General features: G+C 46.5%; 2 protein-coding genes across 2 annotated transcripts in view; both read right to left on the reverse strand.

Moving 5' to 3' along the window:
• LOC122554146 (sepiapterin reductase-like) overlaps positions 1-8,147 on the reverse strand; it is a 35,815-nt gene extending 27,668 nt beyond the window's left edge. The window contains exon 1 of the mRNA XM_087991950.1: positions 7,817-8,147. Within this exon, the coding sequence (XP_087848076.1) occupies positions 7,817-8,147 (331 nt within the window). The remainder of the gene's footprint in view (positions 1-7,816) is intronic.
• Positions 8,148-13,389: 5,242 nt separating this feature from the next.
• The window catches only part of LOC122555170 (hematopoietically-expressed homeobox protein hhex-like), a 99,407-nt gene continuing 94,954 nt past the window's right edge, over positions 13,390-17,842 (reverse strand). Inside the window, exon 4 of the mRNA XM_087991953.1 lies at positions 13,390-16,630. Coding sequence (XP_087848079.1) covers positions 16,367-16,630 — 264 coding nt within the window. The 3' untranslated portion in view covers positions 13,390-16,366. The remainder of the gene's footprint in view (positions 16,631-17,842) is intronic.

Genomic DNA, 17,842 nt, shown 5'->3' on the forward strand with positions numbered 1-17,842 from the left:
ATACAACTGCATCATGACCTCAGGACTCCGGAACTCAATTCCTCTACCAATAAAAGCCAGTACGCCATATGCCTTCCTCACCGCACTATTTACCTGGGCCGCACTATTTACCAAATCATTATTAAATAACACTTCTTGCTATTGATTGAATTTCATTCCTTACTAACAAGGTCAGCCTTGCCCTCTGTCCATCTGCCTGTCTTTTTGGTAGAATGTGTATCCTTGGATATTTAGTTCCCAGCCCTGATCTCCTTGCAGCCATTTCTCTGTGATACCCACAGCATTGTAGCTGCCGATTTCAATCTGTGCTATAAGCTCATTTACCTTGTTTCATATCCTGTGCACATTTCAGTCATGCATTGACTGTCCCCCTTCTCATAGTTGTCCCCTTTTCTGCTGTCCCTGAAGTTAGATTCCTGACCCTTTCATAGAATGTAGAACATAGAACAGTACAGTGCAGAACGGGCCCTTCGGCCCTCGATGTTACACCGACCTGTGAACTATTCTCAGCTCGTCCCCTACACTACCCCATCATCATCCATGTGCTTATCTAAGGAATGTTTAATTCTCCCTAATGTGGCTGAGTTAACTACATTAGCAGGTAGGGCATTCCATGCCCTTACCACTCTCTGCGTAAAGAACCTGCCTCTGACATCTGCCTTAAATCTATCACCCCTCAATTTGTAGTTATGCCCCCTTGTACACGCTGACACTGAAGTGATGACCACCTGATGAAGGAGTGGCGCTCTGAAAGCTAGTGCTTCCAAATAAACCTGTTGGACTATAACCTGGTGTTGTGTGTTTTTAAATTTTTTCTCCCCAGTCCAACACCGGCATCTCCAAATCATTATTAAAAGTAAAACCGTTACCAGTTACTAACCAACCAGTCCTTTCTATTGCAGTGAAATAGGAGCCAAGTACAAGATGGTGACCAGTAGGGGGACACAAAGGCACCGCCCCCTCGCCCACCAACCAAGCAATTACCGCACGCTTCACCAATTTCTCAGGCAGCAGTGGGAGCTCAGTCATAGCCTTGGGTCCAGCAGCTTGCATTAAGGAAGGCTAATAGAATTTTGGCATTTGTTGCTAAAGGAATCAAATATGACAGCAGGGAAGTGTTGTTGCAAGATTGCAACAGTGCATGGTGAGACTGCACTTGGAGCACCACTTACCCTTACTTGAGGAAGGATGGAATTTCATTTGAGGCAGTTTAAAGAAGGTTCACTACATTAATTCCAGAGATGAAAGCGTTTGTCTTATCAAGAGAGACAGAAAAGTTGGCTCAAACTTAATGCAAAGAGTATCAGGAATAAAAGTGATGAGCTTAGAGCATGGATCAGTACCTGGTGCTACGATGTTGTGGCCATAACAGAGATGTGGGTTTCTCAGGGGCAGGAATGGTTGCTGGATGTTATAGGGTTTAGAACAGTTAAAAAGAATAGGGAGGGGGGAGAAAGAGGAGGGGGTGGAGCATTGCTAATCAGAGAGGGTATCACAGCTGCAGAAGTTACCATTGTTGAGGTAACAATGGTTACCTACCGAGTCAGTATGGGTGGAAATTAGGAACAGTAAGGGAGCAGTCACCTCATTAGTGGTTTACTACAGGCCCCCCAATAGCAGCAGGGAGATTGAAGAAAGTATAGGTCGGCAGATTTTGGAAAAGTGTGAATGTAGTAGAGTTGTTGCAATGGGTGACTTTAACTTTCCCAATATTGATTGGAACCACCTTCGAGCAGATGGTTTGGAAGGACCTGTTTTTGTAAGGTGTGTTCAGGAGGGTTTCCTAACTCAGTACGTTGACAGGCCAATGAGGGGAGAGGCCATTTTGGATTTGGTGCTCGGAATGAGCTGGGGCAGGTGTCAGATCTTGCAGTGGGAGAGCATTTTGGTGATAGTGACCACAACTGCCTCACATTCTACATAGCTATGGAGAAGGAGAGAAGCAGGCACAATGGGAGGATATTTAATTGGGCAAAAGGAAACTATGATGCTATCAGACGTGAGTTGGGAAGCATGGACTGGGAGCAATTGTTCCATGGAAAGAGCATGAGAGACATGTGGAAACTGTTTAAGGAACAGTTGTTGCAAGTGATGAATAAATATGTCCCTCTGAGACAGGCAAGAAGTGGTAAAATAAAGGAACCTTGGATGACGAGAGCGGAGGAGCTTCTCGTCAAAAGAAAGAAGGCAGCTTACATAAGGTGGAGGTAGCTAGGGTCAAGCTCAGCTCTAGAGGATTACAGGCAGGCGAGGAAGGAGCTCAAAAATGGTCTGAGGAGAACCAGGAGGGGGCATGAAAAAGGCTTGGCAGGAAGGATTGGGGAGAATCCAAAGGCATTTTACACATATGTGAGGAATAAGAGAATGATCAAAGAAAGAGTAGGGCCGATCAGGGATAGCATAGGGAACTTGGGTATAGAGTCTGAGGAGGTAGGGGAAGTCCTAAATGAGTTTTTTGCTTCTGTCTTTACTAAAGAAAAGGACCTTGTAGTGAATGAAACCTTTGAGGAGCAGGTAAGCATGCTGGAACAGATAGAGATTGAGGAAGCTGATGTGCTGAAAATTTTGACAAACATCAAGATTGACAAGTCGCCAGATTTGTCCAAGGTTGACCAGATTTGTCCTCGACTGCTTTGGGAAGCGAGAAATGTGATTGCTTCGCCACTTGCGAAGATCTTTGCATTCTCGCTCTCCACTGGAGTCGTACCTGAGGACTGGAGGGAGGCAAATGTAATTCCTCTCTTCAAGAAAGGAAATAGGGAAATCCCCGGCAATTACAGACCAGTCAGTCTCACGTCTGTCGTCTGCAAGGTGTGAGAAAGGATTCTGAGGGATAGGATTTATGACCATCTGGAAGAGCATGGCTTGATTAAATGCAGTCAGCATGGCTTTGTGAGGGGGAGATCATGCCTCACCAATCTTATTGAATTCTTTGAGGATGTTACTAGACAAGTTGATGAGGGTTGAGGATGTGGTGTATATGGACTTCAGCAAGTCCGTTCAGCATTTGATAAGGTTCCCCATGGTAGGCTTGTTCAGAAGGTCAGGAGGAACGGGATACAGGGAAATTTAGCTGTCTGGATACAGAATTGGCTGGTTGACAGAAGACAGCAAGTGGTAGTGGAAGGAAAGTATTCTGCCTGGAAGTCAGTGGTGAGTGGTGTTCCACAGGGGGCTGTTCTTAGGCCTCTACTCTTTGTAATTTTTATTAATGACTTGGATGAGGAGATTGAGGGATGGGTTAGCAAGTTTGCAAACGACACAAAGGTTGGAGTTGTCGTTGACAGTATAGAGGGCTGTTGTAGGCTGCAGCGGGACATTGACAGGATGCAGAGATGGGCTGAGAGGTGGAGATGGAGTTCAACCTGGATAAATGCGAAGTGATGCATTTTGGAAGGTCGAACTTGAAAGTTGAGTACAGGATTAAAGACAGGATTCTTGGCAGTATGGAGGAACAGAGGGATCTTCGTGTGCAGGTACATAGATCCCTTAAAATGGCCACCCAAGTGGACAGGGTTGTTAAGAAAGCATATGGTGTTTTGGCTTTCATTAACAGGGGGATTGAGTTTAAGAGCCGTGAGATCTTGTTGCAGCTCTATAAAACTTTGGTTAGACCGCAATTGGAATACTGCGTCCATTTCTGGTCGCCCTATTATAGGAAAGATGTGGATGCTTTGGAGAGGGTTCAGAGGAGGTTTACCAGGATGCTGCCTGGAATGGAGGGCTTATCTTATAAAGAAAGGTTGACTGAGTTCGGACTTTTTTCATTGGAAAAAAGAAGGAAGAGAGGGGACCTAATTGAGGTGTACAAGACAATGAGAGGCATAGATCGAGTTGATAGCAAGAGACTTTTTCCCAGGGCAGAAATTGTTAACACGTGGGTTTAAACTGTTTGGTGGAAAGTATAGAGGGGATGTCAGAGGGTTCTTTACGCAGAGAGTTGTGAGAGCATGGAATGCGTTGCCAGCAGCAGTTATGGAAGCGAGGTCATTGGGAATATTTAAGAGACTGCTGGACATGCATATGGTCACAGAAATTTGAGGGTTCGTACATTAGGTTTACTTTACATGAGAATCAATGGTCGGCACAAAATCGTGGGCTGAAGGGCCTGTTCTGTGCTGTACTGTTCTATGTTCTATGTTAAACTCTGTGGAGTGTGGAAAAAGGAGAAGAGATCTGATTGAAGGATGTAAGATGTGAAAGGGGATTGACAAAATAGAGAGAGAGTCTTTCCCTTTGAGGGGCAATCCAGAATGAGGTTTAGGATAAGGGGTGGCAGATTTAAAACCAATTAGGAGGAGTTACTTTTTTTTGTAGAATACCTACAGTGTGGAAACAGGCCATTCGGCCCAACCAGTCCACACCGACCCTCTGAAGAGCATCCCCCTACTCAATCTCTGTAATCCTGCATTTCCCACAGCTAATACACCTAGCCTGCACACTATACACAATTTAGCATAGCCAATCTACCTAATGTCTTTGGACTGTGGGAGGAAACCCACGCAGACACGGGGAGAATGTGCAAACTCCAAACAGACAGTCATCTGAGAGTGGAGTTGAACCCAGGTCCCTGGCGCTGTGAGGCAGCAGTACTAACCACTGAGCCACCGTGCCGCCCTTTTCTCAAAGGGTCGTGAATCTGTGGAATTCACAACCCCAGCATGCGGTAGACACTGAATAAGTTTAAGGAGGAGATTTTTATGGTAATGGGTTGAAGGGTTAAGGAAAGCAGACAGGAAAGTGGAGTTGAGGCCGAGGTGAGATCAACCACGATCGTATTGAATGGTGGAGCAGGCTCCAGGGACTACAGATGCTGGAGATCAGAGTCGAGAGTGTGGTGCTGGAAAAGCACAGCAGCTCAGGCAGCATCTGATGAGCAGGAGAATCAATGTTTCGGGCATGGGCCCTTCATCAGGATTCTCCTGTCCCTCGGATGCTGCCTGACCTGCTGTGCTTTTCCAGCACCACACTCTTGACTCGAGGAGCTGAAAGGCTTACTCCAGCTTATTGTTCATGTTCTCACTGTGCTAGAAATCTGTACTCTGCTTGCAAGCTGCACAGATGCTCTTGCACTGAAACGCTCTGTTGCGACAGTGAAAAAAGACTAGACTCAACCTGTTTAACCAATTAATCAGCAACTCTCTCACACAGCATGTTTAGCTTAAGGCTAGAAGAAGCTTATTTTACTTGCTAATCTTATTTTAATTCTTAACTCAGTAAATACAAATTAAATGCCAGCTGCAGACCATATTTTAAGCGAGATATTGACATTTAGCAAACGGCCCCATGGCATAATTGCTAGACTATTACTTGAGAGACCAGATAATGTTCTGTGATCCTGGGCTCAAATCCCACTTTGACTGAAGTTAGAATTTGAATATAATAAAAATCTGGGATTAAGAATCTTAATGATATTGGCTGATTACTGGTGGTGGTTAGTAGTTTCCAAAAATAGACAAAGTCATGGTGATTTTAGTGGTGGGAGGTCACTTAGCTGTGCGTGATAACATTTCTGGCTACAAAAAAACAGAAGAAGTTTCGATTGATGACCACGTTGATGGTCAGGAAAAACTCTTTGGTTCACTGAGATAGAAATCTGCCATCCTTACTTGGTCTGGCAGACATGTGACTCCAGACCCACAACAATGTGGTTGACTCTTATCTGTCCTCTGGGTAATTAGGGATGGACAATAAATGCTGGCCTAGTTAGCAATACTCTCATCCTGTAAATGATTTTTTTTAAAAAAGCAAGTCACTGTTCACTGTACTTGTCAGGTTGTAATACATAAATGTGAGAGACCAATGAATTCAAAACAATTGCAACAGCATATAATGCTCAGGGAATTCAAGGAAATCACCTCCAACACCTAAAATACCTCAAAAAAGGAGCAGCCTGTTACAGCCAGAAATCTTTCCCATCCTCCACCTTGGATTAAGACTGGAGGTTGGCTCACGTGGTGCCACTGTTTAAGAAAGGTGGTAAGGACAAGTCAGGGAACTATAGACAAGTGAGCCTGACGTCGGTGGTGGGCAAGTTGTTGCAGGGAATCCTGAGGGACTGGATGTACATGTATTTGGAAAGGTAAGAACTGATTAGGGATAGTCAACATGACTTTGTGCGTGGGAAATCATGTCTCACAAATTTGATTGAATTTTTTGAAAAAGTAACAAAGAGGATTAATGAGGACATAGCAGTGGACGTGATCTGTATGGACTTCAGTAAGGCATTCAACATGGTTTCCCATGGGAGATTGATTAGCAAGGTTAGATCTCGTGGAATACAGAGACAGCTAGCCAGTTGGTTACAGAACTGGCTCAAAGGTAGAAGACAGAGAGCGGTGGTGGAGGGTTGTTTTTCAGACTGGAGGCCTGTGACCAGTGGAGTGCCACAAGGACCAGTGCTGGGTCCACTATTTTTCATCATTGAAATAAATGTTTTGGATGTTAATATAGAAGGTATAGTTAGTAAGTTTTCAGATGACACCAAAATTGGACAGCGAAGAAGGTTACCCCAGATTACAATGGGATCTTCATCAAATGGGCCAATGGGCTGAGGAGTGGCAGATGGAATTTAATTCAGCTAAATGCGAGGTGCTGCATTTTGGGAAAGCAAATCTTAGCAGGACTTATACATTTAATGGTAAGGTCCCTGGGGTGTGTTGCTGAACAAAGATTTACAAGGATGTTACAAGGATTTACAGGGTTGGAGGATTTGAGCTATAGGGAGAGGCTGAATTGGCTGGAGCCATTTTCCCTGGAGCGTCGGAGGCTGAGGGGTGACCTTATAGAGGTTTATAAAATCATGAGGGGCATGAATAGGATAGACAGGCTTTTCCGTGGGGTGAGGGAGTCCAGAACTAGAGTGCATAGGTTTAGGGTGAGAAGGGAAAGATATAAAGGGACCTTAAAGGCAATGTTTTCACACAGAGGGTGATGCGAGTATGGAATGAGCTGTCAGAGGAAGTGGTGGAGGCTGGTACAATTGCAACATTTAAAAGGCATCTGCATGGGTATATGAACAGGAAGGGTTTAGAGGGATCTAGGCCAGCTGGTGACAGGTGGGACTACATTAGGTTGGGATATCTGGTCGGCATGGACGAGTTGGACCGAAGGGTCTGTTTCCGTGCCGTACATCACGATGACTCTATGACTTATGTAAACCTGTCTCACAGTAATATATAAATTTATCGCACTGCTGGTGATACCCATAAGTGCCTTCTCTGATAGGAGAATGTGGCAGATTCTTTGGGTCATTAACAGATATCACTCTGAGGACTCTTACAGTGTGGAAGCCAGCTATTTGGCCCACCAAGGCAAACTCTGAAGAGCATCCCACACAGCCCCTTGTTATTCCATGCTCCCCATGGCTGGTGCACCCAGCATGCGCATGTTTGGAATTGATGGAGGAAATCAGAGCACCCAAAGGAAACCCCATGAAGAGAATGTGCAAACTCCACACAGTCGCCCAAGGGTGGAATCGAACCCGGCTCCCTGGTGCTGTGAAGCAGGAGTGCTAACCACCCTGCCTCCTCTAATCCAAGCAACCTGTGGAGAAATGCATCTGAAACCTGGACCCAGTCCTCCTGGCTGTGAAGTAGGGGACGCTACCACTGTACCACAACAGCACTTGGGGGCCACTGTTGGTTGAACTGGACAACTGAGTGAGCTGTAGCAATATGTTGTCGCCACCCAGTGGTTCTGCCTTATCTCACATTCAGGAAGAGAGTTCAATGCCATTTGTGTTGTGTTTGGTCAGAGTTCCTGGGTGGGGGGCGGGGGGGGGGAGAGTGGAGGTTGGGGTGTAATGTGTCCTCACCCGCGTTGTTAATGAGCAGCAGTCTGTCCGGAGCGGCTCCCTCTGTGCTGATCACCGTGTTCAGGACACGCTGCAAACCCTCTTCCCGGCTCAGGTCTGCTTCAACTCGGCTCAGACGGACTTGGCCACCCCTCCCCGGGCTCTCCTCCAGCAGCCGAGCCTCCAGCTGCTGCAGGCGCTCCCCGGACCTGGCCACCAGCACCAGGTGGGAGCCCGGCATCAGCCGGGGGGCTAGCACCATGGACAGCGCCCAGCCCAGCCCCCGGGACGCCCCCGTGATGATACACAGGCTCCTGCCCAGGTCAGCCGCGTCTCTCCGCCCTGCAGCCATCCTCCCGCACTGACTTCCTCTGACATCAGATCCCAGACCTGCCCACACACACATACACACACACTCTCCCCTCCGTCACTACGTGTGACCAAGCAGCTTCGGACGCTCACGTAAGCTAACCTAGCCTGGGCTAATAGGCAGGGCTCACAACCTCTCTGTCATTAATACCAAAGGGACACTGCTCTTCAGAGGGCTGGTGTGAACTCAATGGGCTGACTGACCTGGTTCCTCATTGTAGGGATTCTAGGAGGACATGCCTCTCTGACTTTCCTACATTCCCTCAGTACTGACCCTCCAATAGTGCACAGTCCCTCAGTACCGACCCTCTAACAGTGTGGCGTTCCCTCAGTATTGACCCTCTGACAGTGCAGCACTCCCTCAGTACTGACTCTCCAACAGTGCGGCACTCCCTCAGTAACAGTTTGGCATTCCCTCAGCACTGACCCTCTGACAGTGTGGCACTCCCTCAGTACTGACTCTCTAACAGTGTGGCACTCCTTTAGTACTGACCCTCTGACAGTGTGGCACTCCCTCAGTACTGACCCTCCAGCAGTGTGGCACTCCTTCAGTACTGACCCTCCGACAGTGTGGCACTCCCTCAGTGCTGACTCTCTGACAGTGCGGCACTCCCTCAGTATGGACTCTCCGACAGTGTGGCACTCCTTCAGTACTGATCCTCTGACAGTGTGGCACTCCCTCAATACTGACCCTCCGACAGTGCGGCACTCCCTCAGTACTGACCCTCTGACAGTGCAGCACTCTCTCAGTACTGACCCTCTGATAGTGTGGCACTCCCTCAGTAACGACCCTCTGACAGTGCGGCACTTCCTCAGTACTGACCCTCTGACAGTGCACACTCCCTCAATACTGACCCTCTAACAGTGCACACTCCCTCAGTAATGACCCTCTGACAGTGCGGCACTCCCTCAGTAATGACCCTCTGACAGTGCAGCACTCCCTCAGTAATGACCCTCTAACAGTGCACACTCCCTCAGTAATGACCCTCTGACAGTGCACACTCCCTCAGTAATGACCCTCTGACAATGCACACTCCCTCAGTAATGACCCTCTGACAGTGCGGCACTCCCTCATTACTGACCCTCTGACAGTGCACACTCCCTCAGTACTGACCCTCTAACAGTGCACACTCCCTCAGTAATGACCCTCTGACAGTGCGGCACTCACTCAGTAATGACCCTCTGACAGTGCAGCACTCCCTCAGTAATGACCCTCTAACAGTACACACTCCCTCAGTAATGACCCTCTGACAGTGTACACTCCCTCAGTACTGACCCTCTAACAGTGCACACTCCCTCAGTAATGACCCTCTGACAGTGCGGCACTCACTCAGTAATGACCCTCTGACAGTGCAGCACTCCCTCAGTAATGACCCTCTAACAGTACACACTCCCTCAGTAATGACCCTCTAACAGTGCACACTCCCTCAGTAATAACCTTCTGACAGTGCCGCACTCCCTCAGTGCTGACCTGCTGACATTGCAGCACTCCCTCAGTACTAACCTTTCGATAGTGCAGCACTCTCTCACATTGACCCGCCGACAGTGCAGTGTTCTTTCAGTACTGAATGTAAGTGTGTGTTGGATTGTGGCCTTTAAGTTTGAGGACTTCAGTTGACAATTGTGAGATTTTACAGGTAAGATTATGTGCCAGCTAAATCCCAGCTGGTACTAGGCTGCCTGAAAAAGTGAACAACTGGGCTGGTCGAGGTGTACAGAAAGAAGTGGTGAAGGTATGAAATGGTGGGATGGCCTGCAGAGCTCCTGATTGTATTCTGTACTCTGTGCCTGCAGAACTGGATAAAAAGGGAAAGAGAGACACATTACGATTAGAAATACAGCAAAAAACCAGAGGCTGTGGAGGACTGCAGAGGGCGAGTGCAAAGAAGGGGCATGAGAAGGGGCTGGCAGACTAGGTTAGAGAGAATCTCTAAGTATATCACGAGGAAGGGGATAACAAGGGAAAGAGTAGGGCCCATTAGGGACTAAGGGGGCAACCTGTATGTGAAAGCAGAGGACATTGTTAGAGTGATAACTAAATATTTAAGACCTGTCTTTACTTGGGAAAATTCTGCAAGTACAGAATTTGAGGGATTGGACTGCAAAGTTCATGAGCAGATTGATATGAGATGCAAGGAGGTGTTGGAGGTTTTGTCAGATTTATAAATGGACAAAATGCCCAGGCCTGGATGAGTTGTACACTAGGGCTAAGAGGGAATAAATTACAGGGGCTCTGACCCAACTTTCTAATTCCTCCCTGGCCACAGGGAGGTGCTGGAGGACTGGAGGACAGCTCATGTGGTTCCACTTTACCTAAATCATGAGAGGGATAGACGAGGGAACTACAGACTCGTGAGTGTCAAATCAGTGGGAGGGAAGATATTAGAGAAAATAGTGAAGGAGAGCATTAATCTCCATTTAAAGGTTTGATCAGGAATAGTCAGCAAGGCTTTGGCAGAGAGATGCCTAACAAATCCGGTGGAAGTTTTTTGAGGAGGTGACCAAGTATTTGGATGTTGGTAGGGCAGTCGATGGAGTTTATATGGATTTCAGCAAGGTCTTTGAAAGTAAAAGCACATGGGATCCAGGGTGATGTGGCAAGGTGGATCCAAAATTGGCTTAGTGCCGGGAGACAGAGAGTGGTGGTGCAAGGCTGTTTGTATGCCTGGAACCCGGTGTTGAGTGGTGTACCACAGGGGTCAGTGCTGGCTCCCTTACTGTTTGTGATCTTCAGGAAAGATGGGCATGAGGATATGAGGGGAGATGATAAGCAAGTTTACAGATGACACAAAGATTAGCCGGGTGACAGTGAGGAGGAAGGTGTTAAGGTACAGGAGGATTGATCAGATAGGCAGATCAGTGGCAGATGGAACTTAACCTTGATAAATATGAGGTGATGCACTTTGGGAGAGCGGGGAGGTTATGTTGGAGCTGTACAGGTTTTTGGTCACAGTTGGAATGCTGTGTGCAGTTCTGATCACCGCACTGTAGGAAGGATGTGATTGCACTGGAGGGGGGTGTAAGAGGAGACTCACCAGAATGTGGTCTGAGATGGGGCGGTTTAGTGATGAAGTGAGGCTGGCTAAATTCTGAGGAAAGGTCACGGGACTCGAAACATTAACTCTGATTTCTCTTCACAGATGTTGCCAGACCTGCTGGGTTTTTCCAGCAATTTCGGTTTTTGTTTCTGGATAGGTTTGGGCTTTTTTACTTTGGAGCAGCTAAGGTCGAGGGTGGACCGACAGAGGTGTATAAGATTGTGAGGCACATGGACAGAGTGAATAGAAAGCAGCTATTCCCCTTAGTTGAAAAGTCAGGACGAATGGACATAATTTTAAAGTGAAAGGCAGGATGTTTAGAGGAGATTTGAGGAAAAGTTTTTTTCACCAGAGGGTGATAGGGGTCTGGAATGCACCTCCTGGGAGGGGATCTGAGGCAGGAAACCTCATAACCTTGGAACTTGGATGAGCACTTAAAGTGTAAAAATATTCAAGGGTTCAGATTAGTGGGACTAGTGGAGGTAGTGTTGTATTTTTGGCAGTACACATCATAGAGATGTACAATATGGAAACAGACCCTTCAGTTCAACATGTCCAGGCTGACTAGATGTCCTACATTAATCTAGTCTCATTTGCCAGCATTTGACCCATATCCCTCCAAACCCTTCCTATTCATTTACCCATCCAGATGCCTTGTAAATGTTGTAATTGTACCAGCCTTCACCACTTCCTCTGGCAGCTCATTCCAAAAACATTCAGTCACAGACTGCGTGAAAAAGTTGCCCTTTAGGTCCCTTTTAAATCTTTCCCCTCTCACCTTAAACCTGTGCCCCTTAGTTTTGGACTCGCCCACCCGAGGAAAATACCTTGTCTATTTATCCTATCCATGCCCCTCATGATTTTATAAACCTCTATAAGGTCACCCCTCAGCCTCCAGCACTCCAGGGAAAACAGCCCCAGCCTGTTGAGCCTCTCCAGATACCTCAAACCCTCCAACCCTGGCAACATCCTTGTAAATCTTTTCTGAACCCTTTCAAGTTTCACAACATCCTTCCTATAGCAGGGAGACCAGAATGATCACTGATTGTTGTAAAAACCTGTTGGCTGACTCTTAACTGTATTCTCAAGGGTAACAAGTACTCAGTTCAAGGGGAGTTGGGGATGGACAATAAATCATGGCCTTGCCTGTGATTCCCACATCCCATGAAAGAAAAGAAATAAAGAACTTTGTCCCACACATACTCACATTTAAATGCTCATGTATACGTGGTTACTAAGTATTTTGATCATGGAAACAAGCCATTCAACCGAGCAAGCTGCTGCTGATATTTAAGCTCTATGTAAGTATCCTCCCATCCTGCTTCATCTCAACCTATCAGTATTTCCTTCCATCCATTCCTCCACTGTGTTTATCTTGCTTCCTCTGAAATATATCCGTGTTATTCACCTCAGCTGTTTGTGCCAGTCGGTTTCACAATCTCACCATTCCCTTGATGAAGGGGTCTCTCTTCAATTCACAGGCGATTAGCTTGCATTGTAGACCCTAGTTCTGGCATTGGCATTTCTCTTTGGCATTCAATATTTGCTAAATAGAAAAGGTTTACAGATCAATATAAGTAGGTGAAAGCAATTATCTTAAACCCATGTTTCACGAGCAGTAAGAGTGAAGTGTGTGTGTGTAACTGCATGTGTGTACACCTGTGTGTGTAACTGCATGTGTGTGTGCATTTGTGTATTCGTGTAAATGTGTGTGTCTGTGTGCTTGTGTGTCTGCAAGTGCATGTGTGTGTGAGTGAGTGCGTATATGTGTGTGTCTGTGAGTGTCTGTGAATGAGTGCGTATGTGTGTGTGTATGTGTGAGTTCATGTGTGTGTGTGTCTGTGAGTGTGTGCGTGTGTATGTGTGCGTCTGTGAGAGTGCGTGTGTGTCTGTGAGTGCATGCGTGTGTATGTGTGTGCATCTGTGAGTGTGTGCATATGTATGTGCATGTATCTGTGAGTCTGTGAGTGTGTGCGTGTGTGTGTGTCTGTGACTGAATGTGTGTGTCCATCTGGGAGTATGTGTGTGAGTGTGATTGTGGATATGTGTGTTTGGAGGTGTGACCATTATATTAAAAGTTGGGTTTGACTGTGATGGTATTCCTGGTTGAATGAGCTGCTCAGTGTGACAATAGTCACTTGTATTAGGGGAGACAGCGAAAAAGATGAAGGAAACTGGGAATAATAGCAGAGGTGTCTGTAGATCATACATTTATTTCTTCAAAATATACAAAACAAGTTAGAAAATACAAATATCATTTGGAAATACAGCATATTGGATCTTTGATAGTTTCCAAATGATCAGAAACCATGGGAATTCTCCCTGATTTGTTTCAAGGCCATTGACCAAAGCCTCGGGGAGTAATCTCCATCCTTATGGAAATCTGAAACACTGACGGGTGTGAGATCCACTGAACATAGAAAAGGATAACTGAAAGTCAGAGTATTTACAATATTTTAATGATCAGGGGGTTTCCCGGAAGTGTGGGCAGGTTTGGGGTTGGCACAGAGTGAGTCGATACGAAAGACATTTGCTGTCCTAAACCTCAGGGTCCGAGGGTAAGTTGTCTCTTGGATATCCTTTTCCATGCAAATGGTGCATGCACCAACAGACTGAGAAGGTGCAGTGTGAGTAAAATACAGTGTAGAGGATCAGGGTAGGGGATTGGACAGTGACTGGCAGTCAGTAGTCAAGGCACGTTGCTATGAGACACAAATGTACATGAGGGGGGAGGCAATGGCCTTGTATTAACACCAGACTGTTAATCCATGGACCGTGGTTCAATTCCACCACCATGGCCAGTGGTGGAATATGAATTCAATAAAAATCTATAATTAAGAGTTCAATGATGATCAAGAACCCATTGCTGATTGTTGGAAAAACCCATCTGGTTCATTAATGACTTGGAGGGAATGAAGCTACCATCCTTACCTGGTCTCGTCTACATGTGATTCTTAACTTAGGGATGGGCAATAATGCTGGCCTGGTCAGTGAGGCCCTCATCCCATGAATGAATAGAACAAAAGGTGGGTAATGGGGAAGGGCTATCTGAGTTAAATGGTCATATGTGAGTTATGTTTACTTACAAGCATTTTTATTTTTATTTATTTGCAACATTTGAGCATCAGTGACATTTTTTTCTGTTCGTCACTGTGGAGGCACAGTGGCTCAGCAGTTAGCACGGCTGCCTCACAGCCCCAGGGACCCGGGTTCAATTCCACCCTCGGGAGTGGAATTTGCACATTCGGTTTGTCGGTGTGGAGTTTGCACATTCTCCCTGTGTCTGCGTGGGTTTCCTCCGGGTGCTCCAGTTTTCTCCTGCTATCCACAGATGTGCCGTTTAGGTGGACGGGCGATGCTAAATTGTCCATAGTGTGCAGGCTAGGTGTGTTAGCCATGGGAAATGAAGGGCTAGGATAGGGGTGTGGGTATGACCGGGATGCTGTTTGGATGGTTGGTGTGGAGCCGACGGGCTGAATGGCCTGATTCCACACTGGAGGGATTCTGTAATCTTCCAGGTACCCTGAGGTAAATGTGGGCAGCCTCCTTTAACTATTGCAACCAACATACTCTCGTTAATCTTTACAGTGGTTTGATGTATTTGAACAAAAATAGCAGGGCCAATTCTGAGGGCAGCGAAAAGTTAACCACACCAATGTGGGACTCAGGTTATACCTCAAGTCAAGCCAAGTAAGATCAGCAAGTTCATTTTTACCTGAAGGACATTGGCAAGCGAGCTGTGTTATCGACAGCAACCTGAGAGTTTTCATAGCCACTTTCACTCCATGTGGAGGCGTCAAGTAGACTTTATTACAACACTTTATGCAATTGTTTGTCCCCATCAAACCCTCCCAGGACAGGGACAGCACGGGGTTAGAATCAGAGGAAAGCTCCCTCTACACTGTCCCCATCAAACCCTCCCAGGACAGGGACAGCATGGGGTTAGATATGGAGTAAAGCATCCTCTACATTGTCCCCATCTAACACTCCCAGGACAGGGACAGCACAAGGTTAGATACAGAGTAAAGCTTCCTCTACACTGTCCCCATGAAACATTCCCAGGACAGGGACAGCATGGGGTTAGATACAGAGTAAAGCTCCCTCTACACCATCCCCATCAAACACTCCCAGGACAGGGACATCACGGGGTTAGAATCAGAGGAAAGCTCCCTCTACTGTCCCCATCAAACCCTCCCAGGACAGGGACAGCATGGGGTTAGATATGGAGTAAAGCATCCTCTACATTGTCCCCATCTAACACTCCCAGGACAGGGACAGCACAAGGTTAGATACAGAGTAAAGCTTCCTCTACACTGTCCCCATGAAACATTCCCAGGACAGGGACAGCATGGGGTTAGATACAGAGTAAAGCTCCCTCTACACCATCCCCATCAAACACTCCCAGGACAGGGACATCACGGGGTTAGAATCAGAGGAAAGCTCCCTCTACTGTCCCCATCAAACACTCCCAGGACAGGGACAGCATAGGGTTAGATATGGAGTAAAGCTCTCATTACACTGTCCCCATCAAACACTCCCAGGACAGGGACAGCATAGGGTTAGATATGGAGTAAAGCTCTCATTACACTGTCCCCATCAAACACTCCCAGGATAGGGACAGCATGGGGTTGGATACAGAGGAAAGCTCCCTTTACACTGTCCCCATCAAACACTTCCAGGACAGTGACAGCATGGGGTTGGATACAGAGGGAAGCTCCCTCTACACTGTCCCCATCAAATACAAAGTCAGGAGAAGTGCAGTCCGAAAGCACTGAGTTATGTCTGAGTCTAAATTAGGTGTAGGCTGTACAATGGGACTGTTGGTCTCTGATACACAAGGTGAGGCTGACCAAATTCATTGCTTAATTTTCAGGAAGGGAGACATTATTCCTGCTGTTGAGATTAGTATCCTTACCACTTCCCCTTCATCTCTGACCCATTGACAAGGTCAGATCGAAAGCTGCAGGTGATTATCACTGTGGTGGCATTTGCTTCTTGAAACCTAAGAAACTCTCTTGAATTACCTCACCATCATGGCAAGCAACTGATCCAAGATTAAACAGTCACTTTTTCTCGAATTCTGACCTGATTCACAGTGGCTAAGGAATGTAGGGGAGACGCAAAGTGCATTTAGAATCCATTGTGCTTTCCACTGGGTGGTCACTTATTTCGTTGGCGCTGTTTCCTCCATATGTGACGGACTGTTGAAATCTTCAACTTTGTCACAATTAACGTCCACTTCCACATCACTGTCCTGCTTGGTGCTCTGTGAATCTGATCCCTTCGGACTCCAGGAGGAGTCAGCCGAGAACTCCTGGTGTGTGCCAACCATTTCTGTCTGCTGTTGTCTCCCTGCCTCAGTGGTGGGGTCAATAAGCGCCTCTTCCTCAGCTTTGAACCAGTTGGGTTTTTCATCCTCGGTCAAATCCTGCGGGACAGGGAGAAATTAGACAACCAGCCACTGAAGGACACAAAGGCACTGGAGATGGTGCGGAAAGGAGATGTGAGAATGGATCCTGAGTTGAGGAACTTCCAATATGTCAACATATTTCACTGGCAAAGAGAGCAAATTCCTTCAAGGTGTTCAAAATCCAGGGGAGTCTGGGGGATGGGGAAACTGTCAATGGACGGTTCAAGAATTGGGTGGAGTATTTTGAGATTAGGGGTTGTATTTTGTAAGTGAGATGAGAAAGATTTTAAAAAAGACATGAGGTGCAAGTTTTTTTTTACACAGAGAGTGGTTTGTGTGTGGAATGAACTTCCAGAGGAAGTGGTGGATACAGGTACAATTACAACACTTTAACGACATTTGGATAACCACATGAACAAGGAATGTTTGGTAGGATATGGGCCAAGCGCAGGCAGGTGGGACTAGTTTAGTTTGGAATTATGGTTGGTGTGGACGGGTTGGACAGAAGAGGCTGTTTCTGAGCTGTATGACTGTATGACTCGATGATAACGAGAGGACCCTGATTTAGAGTAATTGGCAAAAAAGTCAATATGGGGAAAAAATGATTTTCACGCAGTCCCTGATCATATTCTGGAATGCTGTGCCTGAGAGTGCACTGTAGATACATTCCATCCATGTTTTCAAAAGAAAATTTGATAATTATCTGAAATGGAAACATTTGTAGGTCTATTGGGGGAATGTAGGAGGGCCGCTTTTCCAGAGGGCCAGCCCAGGTGGAATGGGCCAAACGACCGCCTCCTGTGCTGTCACCACTCCATGATTTTCTGTTTCGATGACTGGTCTTTGGATGGATAAAAAAAGAGACAATGTAGAATCACAAGGTGAGAAAAGACCAAGGTCCATCTATGACAGAGCAACAATGGGCTAATTGTAGCAATGCGCGATCATCAGGACTCTCAGCTCATCGTCAGCTTGTTTTAGCTTCAAGCCTCACTTGAGAATTTAACCTTCCCCGATATTCCCAGTGTGATACTGAGGGTGTGCTGATGGTGATGTCATTTTTTTTGGATGAGAATTAAAACAGAGTCAGAGAGATCTATAGCACAGAAGAAAGGCCCTTCAGCCCATCACTGTCATGGCAGTGTAAAACCACTTCCCCTTTTCTAGTACTTGGCTATAGCTTTGGAATCACAAGTGCACATCAAAATACATTGTAGAATCCCTATAGTG

Source organism: Chiloscyllium plagiosum, unplaced genomic scaffold (genome assembly GCF_037043375.1).
Source record: "Chiloscyllium plagiosum isolate Xiang-an unplaced genomic scaffold, Cpla_swu_hap1 HiC_scaffold_1, whole genome shotgun sequence".
In the NCBI taxonomy this organism is placed as follows: domain Eukaryota; kingdom Metazoa; phylum Chordata; class Chondrichthyes; order Orectolobiformes; family Hemiscylliidae; genus Chiloscyllium; species Chiloscyllium plagiosum.